The 25,639-nt window shown below is 39.2% G+C and overlaps 1 protein-coding gene across 7 annotated transcripts in view; it reads right to left on the bottom strand.

Annotated features, from left to right (window-relative positions):
• Positions 1 to 786: 786 nt before the first annotated feature.
• Positions 787 to 25,639, bottom strand: part of SLC8A1 (solute carrier family 8 member A1) — a 442,272-nt gene continuing 417,419 nt past the window's right edge. For all 7 annotated transcript variants that reach the window (XM_061155536.1, XM_061155533.1, XM_061155539.1 and 4 more), the window contains exon 8: positions 787 to 4,083. In XM_061155536.1, coding sequence (XP_061011519.1) covers positions 3,707 to 4,083 — 377 coding nt within the window. In that variant the 3' untranslated portion in view covers positions 787 to 3,706. The remainder of the gene's footprint in view (positions 4,084 to 25,639) is intronic.

The following is a 25,639-nucleotide window of genomic DNA, read 5'->3' as shown; positions in this document are numbered from 1 at the left end:
CAAGCCCCTGTGGATAAAACTCTGTGTATGGTGATCTTTTTATTAACAGTGAGACCACTGGAGGGAAGGTATATATTAGGAAATCTAATAGGATGACAGTCACCTATCAGAATAGCTTCAGAATTGAAGACAGACAGTATGCTTTTCAAGAAAAAATTATAAGGAAAAACTTAGTGTGCTTATGCCATGAATGGTAAAAGCAAAGTTCTATGAACTCTCCACTGGTAGAAGGCTTGAACTTGAACCTTTGAAACAATAGAATTAGCTTATAAGAGGTTACAATCATTGGGCCACAGCATCTTGCTGAATAGTTGCTCAACAGTCAAGGCTAGTCTGGTTATTGAATTATCCCTTTTACTGTTATAGTAGTAAATGTTGGCTGCTTATTTTGTGTTAAACCAAAGATTGGGTCCCAGGATACATACTAATTGTTGATCCCAGAAAATTACCTTCACATAGGAAAGTGTTTCATGCATGACCATATATGAATATAACAAGGAATTCTAAAGAAAAGTTTAAAGACAATTAGATGAATAAGGTATCATTTATCTCAGCCATCAGACACTGTGTTCCCTTGGGACATTAAAAGCAGACAATGCATGACCAAGGGTTGACATTTGTCAGGTGATGACTGGGCATCTATTTTCTTTCTTTTGGATGAGATACCAATGGCACAGTAATACCTTTTGGGTCTTTATTTCTTCAAAACATGAAAACAAAAGATGAAATAGATGACAATGAGGAGAGAGAAAACATTCCATACAGAATATGCTGGATCACTAGTGATTAAATCAGAAACCATTAGAAACTTTATTTGTCTGTGTCAATAATGTGTACCATCTATAAGGAACAGCACAATTAGTGCACCTCCCCCCCAAGCTGTGCACAATACTCACAAAATAATCAAACAAAATGAAATAATTGTACATGACTATAATTACTAAAACAACCCTGAACAACCAGAATCATACTTTCCCTATAACATGAAAATTTAAAAAGCAAACAAACCAAAAAGCTTTGAAATTGAAATTGACCAACAGTCAAGATTTCTTACCATCCTCTGTGAAAATTTGCTATGGGATTATTAACATTCCAAATATAGCTAGAAAGGAGTGCAAAGTCTTTCTAATGTTTAAACAACTCATATCCCTTGACTATTTACTTGGTGTTTCTAGGCTAGCTTTTCATTAAATAAATCTTCAGAAAAAAATGGGTTAGGACTATGCCACCAGTGCGTTGGGCCATGACAGGTCAGGGCTGAGGCTCCAGGAGATGTGAGAAATTATAGCTGCAGGGGGCATGGAAAAGTACTGCTGTCCAACAAAGATCAGCTGAAGATAAAAACTGGGATTAATTGGGATTTCTCAGACAGTTGGGTCATCAGCAGGATTGCCTTACTTGGTTTAAAATGGAAAGATGTACAGATCTGCAAGGATCTGGATACATAGACTGCTGTTCCTACCCTGCGCCTTACCCTCTCTCAGTTCAAGAAAATCTTAGGCATCTAGGCAAGAGAATTTCAGTGATTGTGTTTTTCTTGTAAGATCAAATTGTTTCCATGTGGCTGTTAACTGTTGCTCAGGGATTAACTGTGAACCCCCTCAGGATAGGGATCCGGGCTGTCTGGTCCATGTTTAGTCCCCAAGTGCTAGCATAGTACTGGGCAGATTGAGTGGGCACTCAGCATTTACTTATTCATTCACCCAGTGTTTATTAAATGATGAATGATTGTGATTACTAAGTGGACGAAGAGAAAATAAGAAATGAAAATTATTATCAGTTAAGTATCTCTGAATCAACACAGAGGGCTTAGGGGTGTCTCTGGCCTGGGATTCTTTATGGATAGAGAAATGTCTGAGAGGGGACCTAAGTCATTCCATTTTTCCTCATTTGTGGACTCACGGCTTTGGAACATTGGGTTTATCATACTCTTTGATATTGTGAAATAGAGCCATTCCGTTTCCAGGGTTAAAACCTCCCAGAGAGGCACTAATCATCTCATTGATTCACGTCCTCCTTAGCCCTATGTAGAGAAGACACACTTTGATAGGCCTGTTGCTCACCGTGGCTTCTTTTCTCCTCAGGAACTGCAGATACTATCAGAGGGGTCTGGATGGTGAAAAAAATGGGGCTCTGAATAGCCTTTTACATAAAAAAATAAAATGAACAAACCAGCACTATCTACTATCTGTGCCAGACAGAGCAGATGTGAAATAAATACTTTGGGGGCAGGGGTGTTCCAGGAACAGAGGCTTTCAGAGCCCAGGCACATCTAACGTATCCCCTTCTCCACACAGCCCTTCTCCTTGGCCTTCCTGAACCAACAGGTGAGTTTTCAAGGCTTTGATGTGCACCACACGGCTAATTTTCCTTGAAGATACTTTGTTGCGTGCCCGCTGTCCTCTCAATAGCTTTAACTCCCATGTAACAGTTATTGTTTCTTAGAAATGAACGTGCAGATCCATGAACAATAAGCCATTTTCTCCTTTTATCCCTAACCAAACTCAATAACAACACAAAAGTTACAACTCAGGTGAAAAGAAAACTCACTTATGTCTTCAATGTCCAATCAATGTCGCCAAATGGGAGAACAGTATATGCTATGCTCTACTATATACAGATACGCTTTGTTTTGTTGTATTTGTTTTTCATCCATGCACTGTGTAACAGGTATCACAACAACATTCCCAAACAGGCACATGAAAGAGGAGCAAATGTTCCATCATGACTGGAACAGGAGTGTGCAGGCCATTGATGCCCTGGAAAACAGAACTGATGGACAATCCCAGGCAATAGCAACATGGGACACAGACTGATGCAAATGGAAAAGGATGATGTGCATTTTGAATGGAGTTATTCTTCCTGTTTATATGAGGGGTAAAGGGGAGGAGAAGGGGTTTGGGATGGGAAGGCTGGGGAATCAGTGGGTGTGGAACATCAGAATCAGGGCCTTGCTAATCACAGTCCAGAGCTAAAGAGATAAGAAAGGACTTTGTATGTTCCTGGGAATCTAGGCATGTTGTTTTTGTACCTGTTGAACAAGGGTGCCAAGCCTAGCATCTTTAAATATCAGACTGTATCTAGAACCACAACTCTTCTTGGCTCCATTCCAGCTCCCAAGTTTCTTCTTGGAGGGAGCTTCACCTCTGCTCTCGCTCCAGAGATAAGCATGAAATTTAGTAATATAGTGAAGACATGCTTCTTTCTTCTTCAGTGCCCGTTTCCTTTCTTACTCCAAAATAATTTTTAAAGTTTTTGGGCAAAGGGAGAGTCATCTTCCTGATTTCCATTTTTACCATTGAGATTGGACATCACCTCCCGCAAGAGAAGCACAAACCCTGATCCTCCCCCTGCAAAAACAAAACCAAACCCTAACATCAACCACCTCCCAACCCCGACCCAAAACAAGCAAAAACAGAAAACAAATCAAAGACTTAAGGATTTATGAACCCGGGGAGAACACAGCTCTTCTGGGCTGAGCTGTAAAGATAGCCCTGCCTCCATGCCTGGTTCAACAAGACGATGCCCCTGGGAACGGGAGGTGATGCCTTCTCACTCCGGCCCTAGTACAGAGTCTGCTCTTGAAGCTGGATTCCATCAGCAGGTGGGTGGATATGACAAACGCCAGTTTCCTCTGTTCATTATACATAATTTTATGTATATATATATGTATATATATATAAATTTACTACATCTGATTGTTCCTTTAGAAGCCTTTTATGTGGCAGTAGGCCTCCAGGGAGGAGAAGAAAATGTACAGGAGCCACAGGAGCACAAAGAGGCAGGATGTGAGGAGCTTGGCAGTCCGGGGCCCACCCAGCTCACCTCCAATTTCTGGCCTCCGCCGATACAGCAGCACCCCCACATTGATGAAAGCAAAAATGGTGAAGAGAGTGACAGAAAAAGCTAGCGTGCCAGGGGACACTTTGAACTGTTCCCCGTTGGCCGCGTGGTAGATGGCAGCGATGGACCAGGCCACACCGATGCCCAGGAAGACGTTCACCGCGTTGCTGCCTGTGACGTTACCTATGGATGCATCCGCATACTGGTCCTGGGTGGCTGCCACTTTGCTTGCAAACGTGTCTGAGGAGGAAGAAGAAAAAGACAATGAACAATCAGCCACTTACAGGGGTCTGTGGAGTGCTGGAAGCTTTAGCAGGGTACTCTGGAATCAAGCCTTTGGTGGAAACCCCGAGACCTGGACAGAGCTTTGTCCTCTCAAGTCCCATCTGTGTAGTCAGAACAAGAGGATCCCTAGGTAACAGGACTCGAGGGCTTGGTGGTGGGTGAGTTATAGGTGACTTTGGTCAAGCTCTTTTTCCCACAGATACCACAGTTCTTTGTTGATGGTAACAATTCTATGAGGGTAGTAAACTTTAGAGGTGAGGATACTGGGCTCAGAGAGGATAAGTAAATGGGTGCAAAATCACAGAGCAAGGGAGAAGCCACATTAAGGCCTGACCTGGGCCTTCTGCCTTCAGGCAAATGCTTGTTCACTGTATTATTTCACCTTTCCTTATGCCTGGCGTCCTAATGGGCGGCCTCAAAGCTCTGTTCACCAATAATCCTGAGTGCATCTTTTCTCTGAGGCTAGGGAATTCACACATTTCCTTTCTCTACAAGGAGTAGGACAAAACTGACTTAGACTTGTGAACAGAACACAAGGGTTTAGTGCTCATTTAAGCCAGAGGGTTTCAAATTCTTCCTTTGCCAGTGAGTATGTGACCCCAGGCAGTTACTTAATTTTTAGAGATTCAATTTCCTAATCTGTGAAATGAGGATAGTAATGCTCACTTCAGAGTGCTTTTGTTAAATTGAGCTATTAAATGTAAAATGCTTATGTTTCTGGTACAAAGCAAAGGTAGCTATTTTTGTTGTTTTGGGAAGACAACATGAATGGAGCTGCCCAGGTCTGTTTATTAAAAGGTGAGGTGAGGACGGATCTCAAAGAGCTCCCTTTATTAATAATGTAAAAGGACCTGTAAGATATTCAACTTCCTTTTTATACGATCACTGAGTTACTGATATCGAAGTCCTTTCAGCTGCCTCTGCAAAATATGTTGCACAGTCAGTTTAGAATAAATATTAATAGCTGTCAGATTGCACTCACATTTGCAAAGCCAGCAGTGGCAGGAATGCTACTACTACAAGGTATCATGGTCTAAGCATGTGTGTAGAGAGATGTGTGATATCTGGATGGCTTTCTCCACTCTGTTGCCATTCTGTTGCCACCTCCAACAGCGTGTGTGCTAAGTCGCTCAGTCATGTCCCATTCTTTGCGACACCATGGACTATAGCCCGCCAGGCTCCTCTGACCATGGGATTCTCCAGACAAGAATACCGGAGTGGGCTGCCAGGCCATCCTCCAGCAGATCTTCCCAACCCAGGGATCAAACCCACGTCTCTTACATCTCCTGCAATGGCAGGTGGGTCCTTTATCACTGGTGCCACCGGGGAAGCCCAAGGTCCAATGGGGATGATACATAAAGCACATTTGCTTACATAAGCCTGTAGATTCTTGTGCTTTACCACGGGACACAGGTTATTTAGGCTTCTCAGAGGCTACTGACTCTGCAGTGTCATGTTCTTTCTGAAAGGGAACTGGTTAACCTTGAGGGTCTGTGGGATAGACCCACAGATAGGGTCTGACCTATGTTTTATAAAGAGGCAAACTTCTTACTCTGTGCTACCCATATTACATAGATATGTTTTTAGTTTTTAGCTGGAGGATAATTGCTTTACAATGTTGTGCTGGTTTCTGCCATATAACAATGTGAACCAGCCATAGTTACATGGATATTTTCACTGAACCCTCAATCTAACCCTTTGTGGAGTAGATGTTATTCTTCCATTTTTACAATCTGGGAAACAGTGATGTTGTGATAGTCTGCCTGTTGGACAGGGTGTCTGTCAATAGAGCAAGGATTCTGAAACCAAATCTGTTTCATTTCAGAGCCCATTCTCAGCCTACACTTCACTTCCCCCCCAGGAAGGCTCACATTTTCCTCTCCTCAGTCCCTTTCAGGCTGCCCCGTTCCTTCCACTCAGAAAACCTGGGACAGGTTTCTGCAGAGGGCCCTTCCTGTACTGGTGAGAACTAAGAAGGAGTTGCAGGCAGCTGGCGATCCTGTCCTGCGGGACCGGTGCTACATGTTACACTTAAGATCACACACTGCAGCCTGATCAGGATCACCATGGAGGCGGGTGAGCAAAAGCCAAGTGAGACAAATCTTCGTCTCTTGCAGTTCATTATTAAGAGTTATTAGGAACTGCCACAGCAGCAGCCTCAAAAAAAAAAAAAAAAAAAAGTCACTTGGCTTTTAATTTTCAAGGACAGACAGCTGAACAAGGAATGTAAATAAAGAGAGTCCAAGGTGGGGGGCAGCCACAGTTCAGCTGCTGCTGAGGAACACGTGAGATGGTATTCTGTGCTGACATGCCTGCTGGCAGCGGCTAGTGATGCGGGGCCTTCCCACTCCCCCCACCGCCATGCTGTAGGGATGGGGATCTGGTATCCTAGGCCTGCTTACCTTCCTTGGCACATAGTATGTGGCTCTCCAGGCTGCCTGGGTGCCCCATCTCCACTCAAACCCTGCCCTTTCTGGGAGGCATCTCTGCTGCTGTGCCAGGAGTGAATGAGGCGCAACATCAAAGATTTTACTGGGCCCTCCTGGGTCTGCAGGGATTTCTTCTCGCTCAAGTCATTTTTTTCCAATAGCCCATTACTGTGAATAGCGCAGGAGAGTCCTAATAATAATAGGTTCCTATTTATAAATGCCTCTGAAAGTTAGCAACCCAAGTGATTAGCTTATCAGATAAATGAAACATGTTTGGGCCTCTAAGCAAGGTAGGTTTTACTTACTTGATTTTTAAATCAGATCTTTGTTTTGCAATTCAAAAGCTGTATAGGAAAATTGTAGAAACATATGTAAATCCAGACTATTAACTTGAACTTAAACAGAGACAACTCTGTTCCAAATGAAGTGTGATGGAATCTCCCCAAACCACCTTCTCTGACCACTGCTTAGTGTACAGAGTGGCAGATCACAGACTGTAGATGAGGTCCTGCCAAGCCCAAGACCTGTTTGTGGCTGAACAAGGCAAAATCCATGCAAATGCCATTCCCCAGGGTGACATCCAAACAAGAACTGTTGCCACAGTACAGGCATATTCAGAACTTAGACTGTTAAATACATACCTATATGAGTCAGATATCCATTGTGATTGCTACAAACTAAGTAATTGTTGATAATTATATATGTGTTCATAACTATAGCTACATAATAGGGATTTTTATTTCTAATTCTCACCTTGAATTCTAATACATTTACAGTTAATTGTAGAGTTTTAGACTTTTGATCCTGCCTCCTCGGTCCCTGTAACTGTGAATCACTAACAGGAAAGATTATGTTTGGGAGGCAGTGTGGCTGGAATTAAACCACACATTACAGAGTCAGGACATGCTTGTTCTCTGCATCTGGCCTTTGCCAAGTCACTTGGTCAATATGCAGGACTATGTCAACACATTCCCCTTTCCTCCAGAAATGATTTTTTAAACTGAATTTCTCAAACTTTATCGCTACCTATGACTAAGTCTTAAACATTTCTGCTGTAACAGGGATGGTTCTTAGAACCCTGCAGGTCACAGGAAGGGTTTCTGTTATGTATAGCTCCACCCAGAAATGATTAATCTTTGCCTTGACTCTTAGCATATGCTGGGGGCCAGCTGTTCAACTCTCAAGTGGTCTGTGCTCAGGAACTGATGCTGACAGTAATTTTGACTGAAGTCCAGCCTGCTTATAGAGGCAGGGTTGCTGTCTCCCAGCACCTGTGAATTATTGACAACGTGAGGGGCTCAGAGCTTCCTCGTAGTAGTGACAGAAGTCTCATCAAGGGGACATTCTGGGCTCTTCTATCTGTGTGCACTCACGGATTCTGGTTTCCTAACTTTACTGTTGGGTGGTACATAGAATATATCACAATACTAAATTCAGATAAATGATTTTGGTGGGATTTTTCTTTTTTGCAGGAGTCTATACATGTCTACCCTTAAACTTGACTAATGATGACAATATCTCCTTTTAAAAGAATAAATGACCTAGATGAAATATTCAAAGTGATGTCTAGACCTGAAGATTTTGCCAGTGATGAAAGTGTGCTAGTATTTGTGAAGTTAAACCACACAGCACAGAGTCATTGAGCTCTTAAAAATAGGTAAGAAATGTTGGCATGGTTATTGACTTCAAATCATGTAAGTGACTATTTATATGAGCGCAGCCATGGAATAACTTTTCAGATACTGTGCATAATGTCAATCAAGTATGTACTGAAAATACTGGGAGTTCCTTGTTTTGGTTTTTGAAAGATTTGGGGCTCTACCCTCTGCTCAATTAATTAGATTCTCTGAGAAAAAGACACAGGAATATGCATTTTTATAAATGCTTGGGCGAGTTTGATGGAGGTGCTGGGGCAGCTTGGCCATGAAGTCCCCCACCCTCTAGCTGTGCTGCGCTCTTTTTTAAAAAACCCAATTCAAGCATGGTAACTATGAAAGGCCAAGGAATGAGGGAAATTTACTTAAAATTAGCTGAATTCTGGCTGTTTCACTTGCCAGGTAAGAAATTTACCTACTTTATATGGTTTTGAGGGAAATGAGTTAACAAGAACAAGACCTAGTACTTAATGAGTGCTCAATATTAGTAATTATTTTTATAATACAACAGAGTCAGATCCCAAGAGAATCCATAAGTGGTCCAGAATTCTGAGTTACTGTAATGATTCTAAACTACTGGGGAGTTATAACACCCCTTAAAGACATATTAACTTTACGGTCCTAGGTATTTAAAAATGTGGTAGAACATAAAATTATTCTTAAAATCAGGAATTTTTATTTGAAAATTCTATATAACCTAAGTCATAAAAGGGCTGCCTTTGTGGTTCAGGTGGTAAAGAATCCCCCTGCAATGCAGGAGACCCAGGTTCAATCCCTTGGTCAAGAAGATTCCCTGGTGAAAGGGATGACAATCCACTCCAGTATTCTTGCCTGGAGAATTCCATGGACAGAGAAGCCTGGAGGGCTCTAGTCCATAGGATTGCAAAGAATCAGACTTGACTGAGTGACTTTCACTTTCTAAGTCATAAAAAGACACCAGAGATCTGGTTTATGGCCCTAATTTTACTAATGACTGAAAGACATCCTTGCTTAAACAACACATATATTCCTCTCTATTCTTTCCTCTCTTCTATGCACTTTTTGCTTCACTCTTTGAGAATTCAAATGTAAGTTTTACTTATGTACTAATTCCTCTGTCACTAAGGACTTTAAACAAGATTTTGTCTTTGTAATATTTATTTACCTCAGTAAATATGAAACCCAAACTTCTTACTTACATACACAAACTCACCTCACTGGCTCATATGAAAAGAAACCTTGTTTGGCATCCAAGTGAAGTTTAAGAGATCAGGGAATTACTGATGTTTGATTGATTAATGACCAGTTAGAGGAGTTATAAAAACTGAAAAAGGGAAAAACACTTAAAATGTCTACCCATAAAAATTTGTCCCTGAGAAAGAAATGGAGACAATGACACTGACCTACTCTTAGAAGAGAAGAAAAGAGGTAAGTCAAAAGTTCAAGAGGATTCATGCTGGCAGGTCAGAACACCTGCTTCTACTCATTTTTATCACCAGGGTAGCTTCGGAAAAATACCAGATTGCGAGCTCTGCTCTGGGTTTCTGTTTCCTTGGTCTAGAATGCAGCCTGAGCACTGACATTCGTTAAAGCTCTCCAACCAGACTGAGACCCCACTAACCAACTACACAGAGCCCTCGATTCACCCTCTGTGTAAGGACAGTAGTACCTTCCCTGTATTAGTCGAGAAAACACATGGAATAGCTCTGACACATAGGTCAACAAAATCGACATTGTGGGGATTCAGGATGGAGACAAGATGGCGGAGGAAGAAGGATGTGAGCTCACCTCTTCTTAGGAAAACACCAAAATCACAACTAACTGTTGAACAACTATCAACAAAAAAATGCTGCACCCTAACAAAAAAGATACCCTATATCCAAAGACAAAGAAGGAAGTCCATTATTATGATGGTAGGAGGGCATGGTTGTGATAAAATCAAGTCCCACGCCCACTGCAGGGGGTGGGGGATGCGAGCCAAAGACTGGAAAATAATTACATCACAGAAGTTCTCCCATAGGAGTGAAAGTTTGGAGTCCCACATCATGCCTCCCAGACTGATGGTCTCGCAACAGGGGTGGAGCCTCCAGAAAGTCTGGCTTTGAAGGCCAGCAGTGTTTGATCTCAGGACTTCCACAAGACTGGGGGAAGAAGAAATTCCACTCTTGGAGGGTGCGCACAGGTCTAAGTGCACCAGGAACCAGTGAAAAAAGCAGTGATTTCATAAGAGCCTGGGCCAGGCCTCCCTGCTAGGATGGAGGGTCTCCTTCAGTGGAGGCAGAGGCAGCTGTGGCTCACGAGGGAGCAGACGCTGGCAGTAGCAGTTCTGGGGAGTGCTCACTGTGACAGCCCTCAGGGCAGACCACCATCTCTCACCAAGACCTGGCCCCACTCAACAGGATCCCATTCTAGGACACCTCAGGCCAGATACCCAACATGGTAGGCACACACTCCTCCTCGGCAGCAGATAGCATGCCTAAAGTCTTCCTGAGCATATAGCTGCCTGCTACACCCCCTGACATGGTCCTGGCCACCAGACAGACAAAACTCAGTTATACCCAGCTTGGGGGGAGGCAAAATCACTTCAAATCACTGAATGATATAACCTAAATGAGACAAAAGATAATATATACTATAGAAATGTATGCCTTGCACACAGGGGAACTACATGATAAACTAAAAACATAATTCCCTTTCTGGTCATAAAAGTTTCCATTCTCATTTTCTGATGGTTTCTATTCCTTTTGACATTTTGTGAGTTGATTTCAGTGTAAATAATAATTTCCTGCGTCTTATACCAACTTTCAGTTTACAAAATGCTCTGAAATCCATATTACTTAATCCTCTTATCAGCTCCCTAAATTGCCATGATTATGCCTATTTTACAGGCAAGAAAAGCATGGCTAAGTCAAGAAGTTGATTCCAGCAAAAACATGAATAATGGCTAGAAGTTGTTTCCTGAATTCAGTTCTAAAGTTCTTGTTTCTAAACAAGAGTCTCAAATCTATCCTTAAACCTAAAGCAACTAGAGAAAGAAGGACAAACAAAACCCAAAGTTGGTAGAAGGAAAGAAATCATAAAGATCAGAGCAGAAATAAAGACAAACAATAGCAAAGATCAAAGAAACTAAAAGCTGGTCCTCTAAGAAGATGAACAAAATTGATAAACCTTTTAGCCAAAATCATCAAGAAAAAAGGGAGAGGGCTCAAGTCAATAAAATTAGAAATGAAAAAGAAGTTACAGTGGAAGCCACATCAATACAAAGGATCATGGGACTATTACAAGAAACAATACACCAATAAATTGGACAACCTAGAAGAAATGAAAAAATTCTTAGGTACAATCTCCCAAGACTGAACCAGGAAGAAATAGAAAATATGAACAGACTAATTACAAGCACTAAAATTGAAACTGTGATTAAAAAGTTTCCAACAAACAAAAGTCCAGGACCAGATGTCTTCACAGGCAAATTCTATCAAATATTTAGAGCAGAGTTAACACATAACCTTTGATACCCTTCCAAAAAACTGCAGAGGAAGGAGCACTTCCAAACTCATTCTATGATGTCACCATCACTCTGATACTGAAACCAGATGAAGATACCACAAAAAAAGAGAGGGAGGTGGGAGGGGGGATCGGGATGGGGAATGCATGTAAATCCATGGCTGATTCATGTCAATGTATGACAAAACCACTACAATATTGTAATTAGCCTCCAACTAATAAAGATAAATGAAAAAAAACTCAGGCTAATATCACTGATGAACATAGATACAAAAAATCCTAAACAAAATACTAGCAAATCAAATCCAACAAAACATTAAGAGGATCATATACCATGATCAAATGGGATTTATCCCAGAGATGCAAAGATTTTTTCAATATCCACAAATTAACTAGTGTGAACAGCCCCATCAACAAACTGAAATATAAAAACCATATGGTCATATCAATAGATACAGAAAAAGCTTTTGACAAAATCCAACACTCATTTGTGATAAAAACTTTCCAGAAATTGGGCACAGGAGGAATGTACTTCAACATAATAAAGGTCATATATGACAAATATACAACTAATATCATAATGGTAAAAAGCTGAAAGCATTTCCTCTAAGATTAGAAACAAGATCAGGATGTGCACTCTTGCAGTTTTATTCAACATAGTTTTGGAAGTCCTAGCCATGGCAATCAGAGAAGAAAAATAAAAAGAATCCAAATTAGAAAAGAAGGAAGACCTTCACTGTTGGCAGATGAAATGATACTATGCATAGAAAATCCTAAAGATGCCAGCAGAAAACTACTGGAGCTCATCAATAAATAGGTGAAGTTGGAGGATACACAATTAAAGTACAGAAATCTCTAGCATTCCTATACACTAACAACAAAAGATCAGAAAAGGAAATTAAACAGTCCCATTTACCATAACATCAAAAAGAATAAAATGTCTAGAAATAAACCTACCTAAGGATGAAAAATGCTTGTACTCCAAAAACTATAACATGCTGATGAAAGAAATTGAAGATGACACAGATGGAAAGATATACCATGTTCTTGTACTAGAAGAATGAATATTGTGAAAATGACTATGTTACCCAAGGTAATCTACATAGTCAATGAAATCCCTATCAAATTACCAATAGCATTTATTTTCATGGAACTAGAACAAAAAGTCTTAAAATCTGATGGGGACACAAAAGACCCTAAAACCAAAGCAATCTTAAGAAAAATGGAGTTGGAGGAATCAAGTTCCCTGACTTCAGACTATACTACAAATCCACAGTAATCAATACAGTACAGTACTAGCACACACACACAAAAAAGTATAGAAAGCCCAGAAATAAACCCATGCAACTGTGGTCAATTAATCTATGTCAAAGGAGATAAGATTATACAATGTAGAAAGACAGTCTCTTTAATAAATGATGCTGAGAAAACTGGACAGCCACATGTACAAAACTGAAATTAGATCATTCTTTACCACTATATACAAAAATAAACTCAAAATGAATTAAAGATCTAAATGTAAGATTGGATGCTATAAAACTTCTAGACAAAAACATAAGAGAAACACTCTTTGACATAAATCACAGCAATATTTCTTCAAACTATCTCCCAGAATAATGGAAACAAAAACAGAAATAAATGGGACCTAATTAAATTTAAAAGCTTTTGCACAGTCATGATAATCATAAGCAAAATGAAAAGCCCACATAATGGAAGAAAATATTTGCAAATGATGTAACTGACATGGGATTAATATTGAAAATTTATAAACAGCTCATGCAGCTCAACAACAACAAAAAAAAACAACCCAAACAACCCAGTCAAAGAATGGGCAGAAGATCTAACTAGACATTTATCCAAAGAAGACATACAGATGGCTAAGAGGCACATGAAAAGATCCTCAACATGGCTAATTATTAGAGAAATGCAAATCAAAAGCACACTCAGATATCACTTTACACCAGACAGAACGGTCATCATCAAAACGTCCACAAACCAAAAAATGCTGGCGAGAGTTTGTAGAAAAGGGAACCCTTCCACCCTATTGGTGGAAATGTAAATTGGTAAGCCACTATGGAGAAACATATGGAGATTCCTTAAAAAACTAAATATAGAGCTACCAAATGATCTAGCAATCCCACCCCTGGGCATATATGCAGAGAAAGCCATGGTTCAAAAGGACACATGCACCCCAGTGTACATTGCAGCACTATTTACAACAGCCAAGAAACGGAAGCAAACTAAATGTCCATTGATGGAGGAACAGATAAAGAAGATGTAGCAGATACATACAATGGAATATTACTCAGCCACTAAAAGAATGACATAATGCCACTTGCAGCAACATGGATGGACCTGGAGATTATTGTACTAAATGAAGTCAGTCAGAGATAGACAAATATCGTACACATTGCTTGATTTCAGAATCTTTAAAAAAAAAAAAAGATACAAATGAACTTATTTACAAAACAGAAAACACACTTATGGTTACCAAAGGGGAAGGGTGGCAGGGAGGGATATGTTGGCAGTTTGGGACTGACAGATACACAATGCTAGATAACCAACAAGGACCTACTATATAGCATATGGAACTCAGCTCAATATTCTGTAATAACCTAAATGGGAAAAGAGTTTGAAAAAGAATAGGTAAATACGTAAGTGAATCCCTTTGCTGTACACCTGAAACACTGTTAATCAACTATACTCCAATATAAAATAAAAATGTTAAAAATCAACATTTTGTTATTGAATAAATTACTTTTCACTTTGATATTGTTAACTTGAATGTTTGCACTTTGCAGGGTTACCCCTGGAACTTAGTCTTCCTATGATGTATCTGAAATCCTGGTATATTTCAAGTTCAAAGAAAGATTAATTCCAATTAAAACAGAAAAATAAGGTGTTTATTCTTCAGGGAACACAAGGCAGAGAAGAGAATGAACAGCAACCAGCAGTACTATTTGATTTGCTTTCCAAACTGTACGTTGATACATGTTCTCAAAAGGAAATGGTAAACACTGCTCTCAAACATACTGGGACATACTATACTTCCATAATAGCATTATTTTTCAGAACAATGTTCATGAATGTTCAAGAGTGGGTTCAAGGTTCCCCTTCCTTCTTCAAGCACCTAGCTTCATGCCATTTGCTAAAATTTTCTAAAGTCTCTGATTCTAATTCTTGATGTTAATAGAAGCATTTTGAACCTTCTAAAGAACTCTGTTGGTTTACCTGAGATGGGGCTCTTGAATTTCTCAGTCACTTGCTGCCCCTCTTGCTCTCAGTCCTGAGAAGAACCCTGAACCAACTAGCTGGTTGTAGAGCAAAGAAGTTCTGTTCCAACCTGGCTGTCTCTTGAGACCTGCATTAATATGGTTCTGGAGTGGATCAGATTATGTATGCTGGGTACCCTGAGAGTTCTGCTTGTTTGCTTACCCAGATAAAAAGGCTGACGCAGATTATAGTGGTGCACATTCCAATGTGTGCCTGATCAAGTAAGGGGTTACAAGGTTGGTTGACTTAAAGGAAATCTCCTTGCTCTGGTCAACCAGCAGCTGGATGATGAACATGATATCTGACAGTTTCCAGTTGGTGCACGTGAGATAATGGTTCCACTTAGCATGGAGATATTTAGTAAGCTGAGGCCACTTTGAGTGGCCAATTTGGTCACCTGAGTCTGTGTTACTCTGGATAACGACTATTGCTACTGAAGAATACCAGTCCTAGTAACTCTGGTCAGCATAATATATCCAATTATGGTAGTAAGGAGCCTAAACTTAAATAAGTGAAAGTGTTAGTCATGTTTGAGTCTTTGCGACCCCGTGGACTGTAGCCCACCAGGCTGTTGGCGTCCATGGAATTTTCCAGGCAAGAATACTGGAGTGGGTTTCCATTCCCTTCTCCAGGAGATCTTCCTGAGCCAGGGATTGAACCCCTGTCTCCCCCATTTCAGGCAGATTGTTTACCATTTGAGGCACCAGGAAAACCCCAAACTTAATAAGACCTGCTTACTTTACTTACTCTACTTTCATTTGCCATGCACTGGCCATGTGACCTCAGCACAACTTCTCTAAGCCTCTAAAACCTCACCTGTAAAGATGGGAAAATACAAGTCCTCAGTTTATATGGCTAATAAGATGAACAAAAGAAGTGATGTGAAAAGGCTTAATGTGGTGTCTGGAAATTGGTAGGTATAACAAATGCTAAGTGTTATTATATTTTTGAAATCTTTGTTCTGGTGATAACAAAGGATATATTGATGATATTAAAATCTTTTATTATGGTTTCCTTCAGCAAGGTGATTTATGGTTAATAGATCTTATGTAGGATTATAGGAACATGTGGTTCTGTCCTTGATGTTCAGAAGTGATAGAAGAGATAAGGACAACAACAGTTAACATTTATGTGGCTTCCTAGGTGAGGCACTACACATACATAGATCCTCATTTAATCCACAGACAACCCTTATCCCCATTTAACAGATGAGAAAACTGAAGCCCAGAGTATAAGAAATTTGACCAAAGTTACATAGCCAGTAACAAGAGGTGAAGCTAGGATTCAGACCCAAAGAGGTGTGACTCTAGCTGGAGTGAATGTTCTTAACCACAAGTCCGGGGGGGAGGGGGCGGGTTGATAAGGACTAGACAACTGACATACTTTAAACTTGAACATGGACAAAGAGTTCAAAGAAAACGTACAGAAACAATTATGTTCAACTATGATTCTAACTACATAATGTTAAAACAGCTGATCATTTTGAGAGGTCAATGACTGATAAAACATTTTTTTAAACTCCTTATATTCCTGGCTTCTCCCAGCATTACATTTACACTGTCTACAAAAGTACATAAAAATGGGTTTGAATGAATCTATGTTAAATAATTAAATTTTTTGATATTTTGAGCCATAATTCTCTTACTCACATAATAAGCCTTTAGTGACACCATGTCCTTGAGAGGGTAAAAAAAATGGTAAGATTTAGTGAAGTAACATTTTCCAAAGAAAAAAGAGAAGGGCAGATCTGGGACTAAAACAAAAAAGCTGAATAAACTGTCACTTTCCTAAGCCATGTTAGTTTGTTAAGAGAAAGATATACCTGAAACACCCTTCTTGCCTCAAAAACAGTTCTGAACTGCCCTGCACAAAAGTGTCCCCCAGTTTGCTTCTCCCTCTCAACCTTCCTTGCATTTGAAACCTGGTTCTTTCTTCTCTGCTTTGTTCTATTTTGGGAACATCCATCTCTTATTGAGTCTTCTCAAATCCTCTCCCTCCTCTTCTCAAGTCCTACTTTAGAGATGGTAAAGCTCAAGGTCCCCCAAGTATCACTAGAGCTAGATATAGCTGAGAAGTATCTAAAAAAAAAAAAATAAAAAACCTGGGAGAAGATGAAAACAGAAATCCTTGCTCTCACCTCCAGGTAGCCTCAATGAGTCACAAAGGAAACTCCCTGTTAGGTGGCTACTGGTGTGATTCTAAGTCTGTGGCTCTAGATAATACACTGGCGGCAGCAACCTGTGTCTTTACCCTGTGGGTGTCTACCGAGCTATTTATTCCACAGAGAAATTCTCTTTTTGAACAGGCTGCTTTGTGTATTATAAGCTCAGGAGAACACGAAAAACTGTTCAAAGTAGGCAAATGGAAAGTGAAAGTCACTTAGTCGTGTCTGACTCTTTGCGACCCCATGGACTACACAGTCCATGGAATTCTCTAGGCCAGAATAGTTGAGTGGGTAGCGGATCCCTTCTCCAGGGGATCTTCCCAACCCAGGCAAAGGGAGGCAACTCAATAAGCAATAAGGGTCAGTGCACACAACTTCAACCCAGCCCTGGAGGCAGCAGGTGAGACCTAAGCGGGTTCTAAAAAGTTCTGATAATTGTCCCAGTTCTGATTCCTCTTGCCTTGACTTGGTGTAACATTTCCCTCAGTAACTCATTCCTGTGAATCACATAGTGCAAAGTGGCATGTATCAATCAAAAGTTAAAAATCCATAAAATCTTTGGTCAAGTGATTCTACTTCTGGGAGTTTGGAATTAACTTTACAAATGTGAAAGTTTACTTATGGGGATGTTTGGAGCAGAGATTTTATGTTAGAGAAAAATTAGAAACAACTGAATTCCCTGAAGTTTCAATAAAATAAATTGCAATTTCATATAAAATAATATTGTGTAATTGTTAAAATCATGATGTAATGATACACTAACAAAAATTTTCATCATGCACCACTAAGAGAAAAAGCAGGTTATGTAACAATGTCTAGTATGAGTCCATTAAAAAGTGGTGGGTAAATATTTGTCTTTGTATGTACATTTTTGTGGAATTTATTAACATATCCTATAATTTTAAATTTTGAAACAGAGGAGATCAAGATGGAATAAGAGGACACGGAACTCACTTTCCCCGAATGAATAATTCTCACTTAAAATGAACTGGAAACTGGCAGAAGAACCCCTTTACAACCAAGGCTGTAAGAAAGACATATACATACTCTGGTAGGGAGAGAAGAAAAGTGACTGGTTCTAGACCTGGGCCCTTAGAATGGGACTCAGAGGAAAAGGGAGATGACAAGAGTGGACCTGTGGAGTGAGTAGTTCAAGACACAGACTGGGCATCCCAGATTCTGGGGATCTATGCGGAGGAGAGAGACCCCTTTGCCTGGCTGGAGGAACTGGGTCAGATGGAAAGGCTGGAGAAGCCTGGACACTGCACATGTGCTGACTAGCTCTCGAAGTAGGGCAGAGAGAGGTCTACCCTGGAGGCTACTAGGTTGCCAATGACTGCCTCATTCCACTTCCCAGTCTGAACTGAGCAAATGATCTGGCCCTGCTTACTTCACAAAACAGTGCAGTACTGGATCTGGGGCAGCCAGGAAAGGGGGGAAGACCAGACCACGGTCACAGAGGTGACCCATTCTGAGGAGGGGCCCCAGGTGGGCAGCAGCATGCCAGGAACCACCCAGATCACCGAGAGCTGCCCCTCTACCGCAGCTAACCTACCAATACGTGCCGAGTCCATGCAGGTCCTTGCCAGACTACAGGAGTAGTTCTACAATAGGGGCGGGGGTGCGGAGGCAGGCGGCAGTGATCGGCTATGGGAAACAAGGGGATTCACACCCAAGGCTGCATCTGAGTGAAGCAGCAGATGCCCACACAGGCTGTGCATTGGACCTGTCTACGTACGGGCCCCACATGCTTCAGCACAGCCCTCTGGGGCAATGGTCCTGGGACAGAGAGAGGGAGAAACAGATACTTAAAGGGAAAGGAGTCAGCCTGAGCCTGACCCCCGGGGCTGCTTCTCTAGCAACTTGGTTGCTAGACCTGACCCTGACATTGACCCTAACCAGGCAGTGATGGCCACTGAGCAGACAGGAAGTCCTGCTTCACATCTGACACCAGCTCTAGCCCTCCACCCTATCTCCAGCCTTACTGCCTACCAAGGTGATGCCCGCACACTGTGAGGAAACATGAGACAAGTATATACATAAAATCCAGTCCTCCCACCAAAGGCATTAGGTACATGCAGTCTGTATAGGGATCCTCCCACATAAGAACACCACTTCAAGGCCACAATAACTGTTTAAATTCACAGAGGCAGAGAAGGTTAAGCAAAGTGAAGGGTGGAACTACTCAAAATTGAAAGAGCAAGAGAACGCCTCTGAAAAAATAAAACAGAAATAAATAATTTATCAACTAAAGGATGCAAAACACTGGTAATAAATTGAACTAGACACAGCTATGTCAAAAATTGTTGATAAAATTATTAACTGAATTACTTTGATCAAAATACTTTTCTAGCAAGGAACTAGCAAATATAAATGAAACCCATTCAGAGATGAATAATAGCTGAAATAAATAAACCAGAAACAAGAATAACATACTAAGTGATACAGAATAATACGCAAGTGACCTGAAAGATAGAATTATGGAAATCAAACAACTGGGAGAGCAGAAAGAAAATTTTTTAAAAATGAAAACAATTTGATATCTGGCATAATAGAAAGGGTTCTGACATTTTCATTATGTGAATTCCAAAAGGAGAAGAGAGAAGGGGATTGAAAATGTATTTGAGGAAATTATGGCTGAGAACCTCCCAAACCTGAAGAACAAATTAGATACAGGTACAGAATGCACAGAGGATTCCAAACTGCTTCACACTAAGACATATTGTAAGTAACATGGCAAAAATTAGAGAATTCAAAAGATAGCAAAAGAGTCATATACAAGGGAATTCCCCATAAGGCTATCAACTGACTGGTCCGCAGAAATTTTGCAGGCCAGAAGAGAGTGGCATGATATATTCAAAGTGCTGAAAGGGAAAAACCTGCAACCTAGAATATTCTATCCATCAAGATTATAATTTAGACTAGAAGGAGAGATAAAAAAACTTCTCAGACAAGCGAAAACTAAGATAATTCATCAATACTAAACATACCATAAAAGAAATGCTGAATAATCTTCTCTAAATAGAAAAGAAGTTAAGAATCTATACAAAAATGAAAATCCCACTATGAAAGGCAAATATAAGTAAGATATGAGGATCAACCACTTAAATAAATCAGGACCTAGATTAAAAGTCAAAAAATTGTAAAAGCAACTATGACTACAATAAACAGTTAAGTGATAAGCATAAAGATGTAAATTATAATAAAAACAAAATGTGAGAGGAGGGAAGCAGAAAATGTAGATCTCTTGGAATGTGTTTGGACTTAAATGACTATAAGTTTAAAACAAGTAAATGTAATTACAGGTCAACATATATGAACCACATATAACCACAAGTCAAAAACCTACAATAGATATACTAAAAACCAAAAAGAAAGGAACACAAACACAATAAAAAAAAGTCAACCAGAAGAAAACAAAACAACAGAGAATAACTATAAAAGCAGCCAGAAAACAACTATTAAAATGTTAGTAAATACATACTTATAAGTGATTACTTTAAAAGTTAATGGACAAATTCTCCAATTAAAAGACATAGAGTGGCTGACTAGATATAAAAAAGAGACTTCCTTCAGGGCTCCAGACACACAGACTGAAAGTGAGCAGACAGAAAAAGTTCTATGTATTAATATATGGGTATGCATATATGTTCAGCTGATTCACTTTGCTGAACACTTGAACCTAACATAACATTGTAAATCAACTATATGCCAATAAAAATTTTTAAAAAACTGATACCACAGAGATACAAAAAATAAGAGAATAGTATGAAAAGTTATATGCCAATAAACTGAACAACCTAGAAGAAATGGACAAATTTCTAGACACAGACAACTTGCCAAGACTCTATCAAGAAGAAACACACAATTTGAACAGACTGATCACTAGTAGTCAAACTGAATTTTTAATTAACAAAACTCCTAGGAAACAAAAGTCCAACACCAGATGGCTTCACTGGGGAATTCTACCAAACATATAAAAAAGAAATAATTCTTCTCAAACTATTCCAAAAAATTGAAGAGGAAAAAACACTCCTAAATCCATTCTATAAGGCTACCACTACCCTGATATCAATGTCAGACAAAGACAGTACAAAAAAGAAAATTACAGGTCAATATCTTTGATGAATATATATGCAAAAATCAAGAAAATTTTAGTAACCTGAATGCAACAATACATAAAGAGAATGATACATCCTAATCAAGTTGGATTTATTCTAGTGAAATAAGGATGGTTCATCATTAGCAAATCAATCAATGTGACATACCACATTAACAAAAAGAAGGATAAGAATCATGATTATCTCAATAGATGCCAAAAATGCACTTGACAGAATATAACACCCATTTATGATGAAAAACTCTAATCAAAGTTGGTATAGAGAATATTTCTCAACATAATAGGGCTTCCATGGTGGCTCAGATGGTAAAGAATCTCTCTGCAATGCAGGAGACCCAGGTTCAATCCCTGAGTCAGGAAGGTTCCCTGGAGAAGGGAATCACTACCCACTATCACTACCCAGTATTCTTGCCTGGAGAATTCCATGGACAGAGGAGCCAGGTGGGCTGCAGCCCATGGGGTTGCAAAAGAGTTGTACACCGAACACCTAGAAAACCCTCTGCAGCCACCCGTCCCCCAGTGGGCACTGCAGCTGGGGGTCTGCAGGAGGAACTCGGTCCTTCATCTCTGTCTCCAAAAGTGTGTGTCCCTCTCCTGCAGGGCTGGGGGATGAACTAAGACTTCCTCCACTTTCTTGTAGGGGCGAGGTGGTGTGTCCCCTTCCTGTGCAGCCTTTGGACAGAGCCCTGCCTCCCCATCCCTGTAATCAGATAGTACTTTTTCCCCACTAAGACTGCTGCAACAACCTGAATTTCATGGTTTCCACCCTGAACAATAAGGCAACTTTTCTTATTTCCTTATTTCCATGGGGTCCCACAGAGTTGGACATGATGGTGTGACTGATGCTTTCACTTCACTTTCTCAACATTCTCATTTATGACAGACCCACACCTAGCATCATACTCATCAATGAAAACCTGAAAGCCTATCCTTAAATTCAGGAAAAAGACAAGGATGCCCACTCTCATCACATGTATTTAACACAGTATGCAAAGTCCTAGCCACAGCAATGAGACAAAAAGAAATAAGAAGCATCCATATTGGAAGGAAAGAAATAAAACTATAACTATTTGCAAATGACATGATTTTTTATATAGAAAATGCTAAACTCTCTACTCCAAACCTATTGGGTTCAGTAAATGAATTCCGCAAAGTTGCAGGATTCAAGATTAACATATAGAAATCTGTTGCTTTTCTGTACACTAATAATGAACAATCAGAAAGAGAAAGTAAAAAAAAAAATCCTGTTTAAAATTGCATCAAAAATAATAAAATGCCTAGGATAAACTTCAACAAAGAGGTGAAAGACCTATGCTCTGAAAACTATAAAACACTGATGAAGGAAACTGAAGATGATACAAAGAAATGGAAAGATACCCTGTGTTCTTGGATTGTAAGAATAGTTTTTTAAATGGTCATACTCAAAGCAATCTACAGATTTAATGTAATCTGTTATCAAAATATCTATGAAATTTTTCATGGAACTAGGACAAATAATCCTAAAATTCACATGGTTCCACTAAAGACCCTGAATTGCCAAGACAATCTTGAGAAAAAAGAACAAAGCTGAAGACATCATGCTTCAGGACTCACACTATATTACAAAGCCAAAGTAATCAAAACAGCACGGTACAGGCACCAAAACATACACATGGATCAATAGAACAGACAGCGCAGAAATAAACCCATGCACCTGTGGTCAATTCTGGTCAATTAATCTATGAAAAAGGAGGTAAGAATATATACTATGGAAAAAGTCTCTTCAACAAGTGACACTGGAATAACTGGACAGTTACATGTCAAAGAATGAGATAAGAATATTTCCTTATGCCATATACAAAAAATAAATTCAAATGGATATACAAAGACAGATCCAAAAAAAAAAAGAAAAGATGTTATGATTTACATCAAAAAGTGTTCTGCCTATTTTCTCTTCTGAACCTGAAACCATAAGACTTCTAGAAGAGAAAATAGGCAGAACACTGTTCATCTGAAGAAGTTAAAACAAACTAATTAAAAAAGATAAAGATACATGAATCTCAATGTTCATAGTAGCACTATTTATAGTAGTTAAGACATGGAAGTAACCCAGTATCCATCAACAGATGACTGGATTAAGAAAATGGAATGTATGTACACACACATGCAATGGGATATTAGCCATGAAAAAGAATGAAATTTTGCCAAGTGCAGCAACATGGATAAATCTAGAGAATATTACACTTAGTGAAGTAAGTCAGAAAAAGAAATACTGTATGGTATCACTTATACATGGAATCTAAAAAATAACACATATAAGTATGTATGCAAAACAAAAACAGACGCACAGATAAAGAAAACAAACCAGTCATTACCACTGGGGAGAGGAAAATGCAAATTAGGGATATAGTATTAAGATACAAACTACTATGTATAAAATAGATGAGCAACAACAATATATCATATAGCATAGAAATACAGCCAATATCTTGTAATAATAAAATATAATCTGTAAAAATACTGAATCACTATGCTGTAAACCTGAAATTAATATAATATTGCAAATCATTTATACTTAAATAAAAGAGAAAATAATTGGGTAGCATAATTGAATAAGATTAAAAGAAACTGAAATAAGATTACTAAAAAATAATGAAACATTCATTATCAAAAAAAAACCAAAATGAAACAAACATATACACATTTGTCTTCTTAATATTATCTTCCATGAACTCTCTTGTTCTAAGCACACCAAACCATTCAGTGCTCCCTTTTATTCCACTCTCTCTGTTTCAATAATTTATATTCTACTCACTTTCTCATACCCAGTATCACATGTCCAAGTTCTATTCATCCTTTAGGACCTAAGTCAAAGTCTAGCTCTTCACAGACCTTCCTAGACACACCATGGAAGCAAGAGATCCCTTTTCTGAACCTCTGAAACATAGATTCTATTCTGTGTCATTTCCTACTTTGTGGTACACCTTTATTTATGTCACAGAACTGTAAGCTTGTTGGAGTAGAGGCTGCTTTTACTTTCCATATGTCAAGTACTTGGTATAATATCTGGCACATGTTTTTTTTAAACAAATGACTGATTGAAAGAAGGATTACTGTATAAAATGGCCTGAAGCATGGTCATTTAATCAATAGATACTATAACCCATAACACAATACCTTGCCAATGGCATCCTGTCAAATATTTGTGAAGAGATGTTTGTCCTAATCATTGGCCATATGGAGACCAAGAGATGAAGGTTGAAACCAGCTCTAGACACCTTCTATCACAATTAGCATGTAATATTTCAATTAAATATAGCAATTATGCTTATATAGCTTTTGAGGTACTCAATAAAAAATAAATGACATAAAATAATCGATTGTCATGAGAAAAAAACAAAACAATGTGAAGTTCAGTATGCACAATTAGTGTATGTATAAATACTCATTTCAGTGTTAACAGCATTTATCTCTAGGTGGTAAGGCTATGAATGATTTATGTCTTCTACCATTTGCTCACTGTCCTTTCAAATTTGGTAAACATATACCCCATTATGTGATATAAAAGGAAAAACTACATGGTCCTGAAAGGAAGTTTCTGATGACTGTGAGATCAATTTCATTCAGTACAGTTATTTAACTGAGAAGTAATAGAGAAACCTGTCACCATGGTCTTTGGTCCCACTCTTACCACATACATCCTTGACCCCTTCAAGAGGGGAAAAGTATGTAAGATGAAATAATCTTCCTGTGTATAGAAATCTAACTTCAGATTCTTTGGTTTAATACTCTAAAATGACAAATGAAAAATAAATGTAACATACTAAAACTTGAAAGATAGATACAAGAATGCAAATGAATGTTGGGATTATACTTCTTTTGCATTCTTTACTTATTAATATTTCCTATTAGGCTTTACAAATAGCTGTGAGAAGAAGAGAAGCGAAAAGCAAAGGAGAAAAGGAAAGATATACCCATTTGAATGCAGAGTTCCAAAGAATAACAAGGAGAGATAAGAAAGCCTTCCTCAGCTATCAATGCAAAGAAATAGAGGAAAACTATAGAATGGGAAAGACTAGAGATCTCTTCAAGAAAATTAAAGATACCAAGGGAAAATTTCATGCAAAGATGGGCTCAATAAAGGACAGAAATGGTAGGGACCTAACAGAAGCAGAAGATAATAAGAAGAGGTGGCAAGAATACACAGAACTGTACAAAAAATATCTTCATGACCCAGATAATCATGATGGTGTGATCACTCACCTAGAGCCAGACATCCTGGAATGTGAAGTCAAGTGGGCCTTAGGAAGCATCACTACAAACAAAGCTAGTGGAGGTGATAGAATTCCAGTTGAGGTATTTCAAATCCTAAAAGATGATGCTGTGAAAGTGCTGCACTCAATATGCC

Source organism: Dama dama, chromosome 11, assembly GCF_033118175.1.
Source record: "Dama dama isolate Ldn47 chromosome 11, ASM3311817v1, whole genome shotgun sequence".
In the NCBI taxonomy this organism is placed as follows: Eukaryota; Metazoa; Chordata; class Mammalia; order Artiodactyla; family Cervidae; genus Dama; species Dama dama.
Note: the sequence above shows the minus strand (reverse complement) of the source record. Positions and strands in the feature narration are given on the sequence as shown.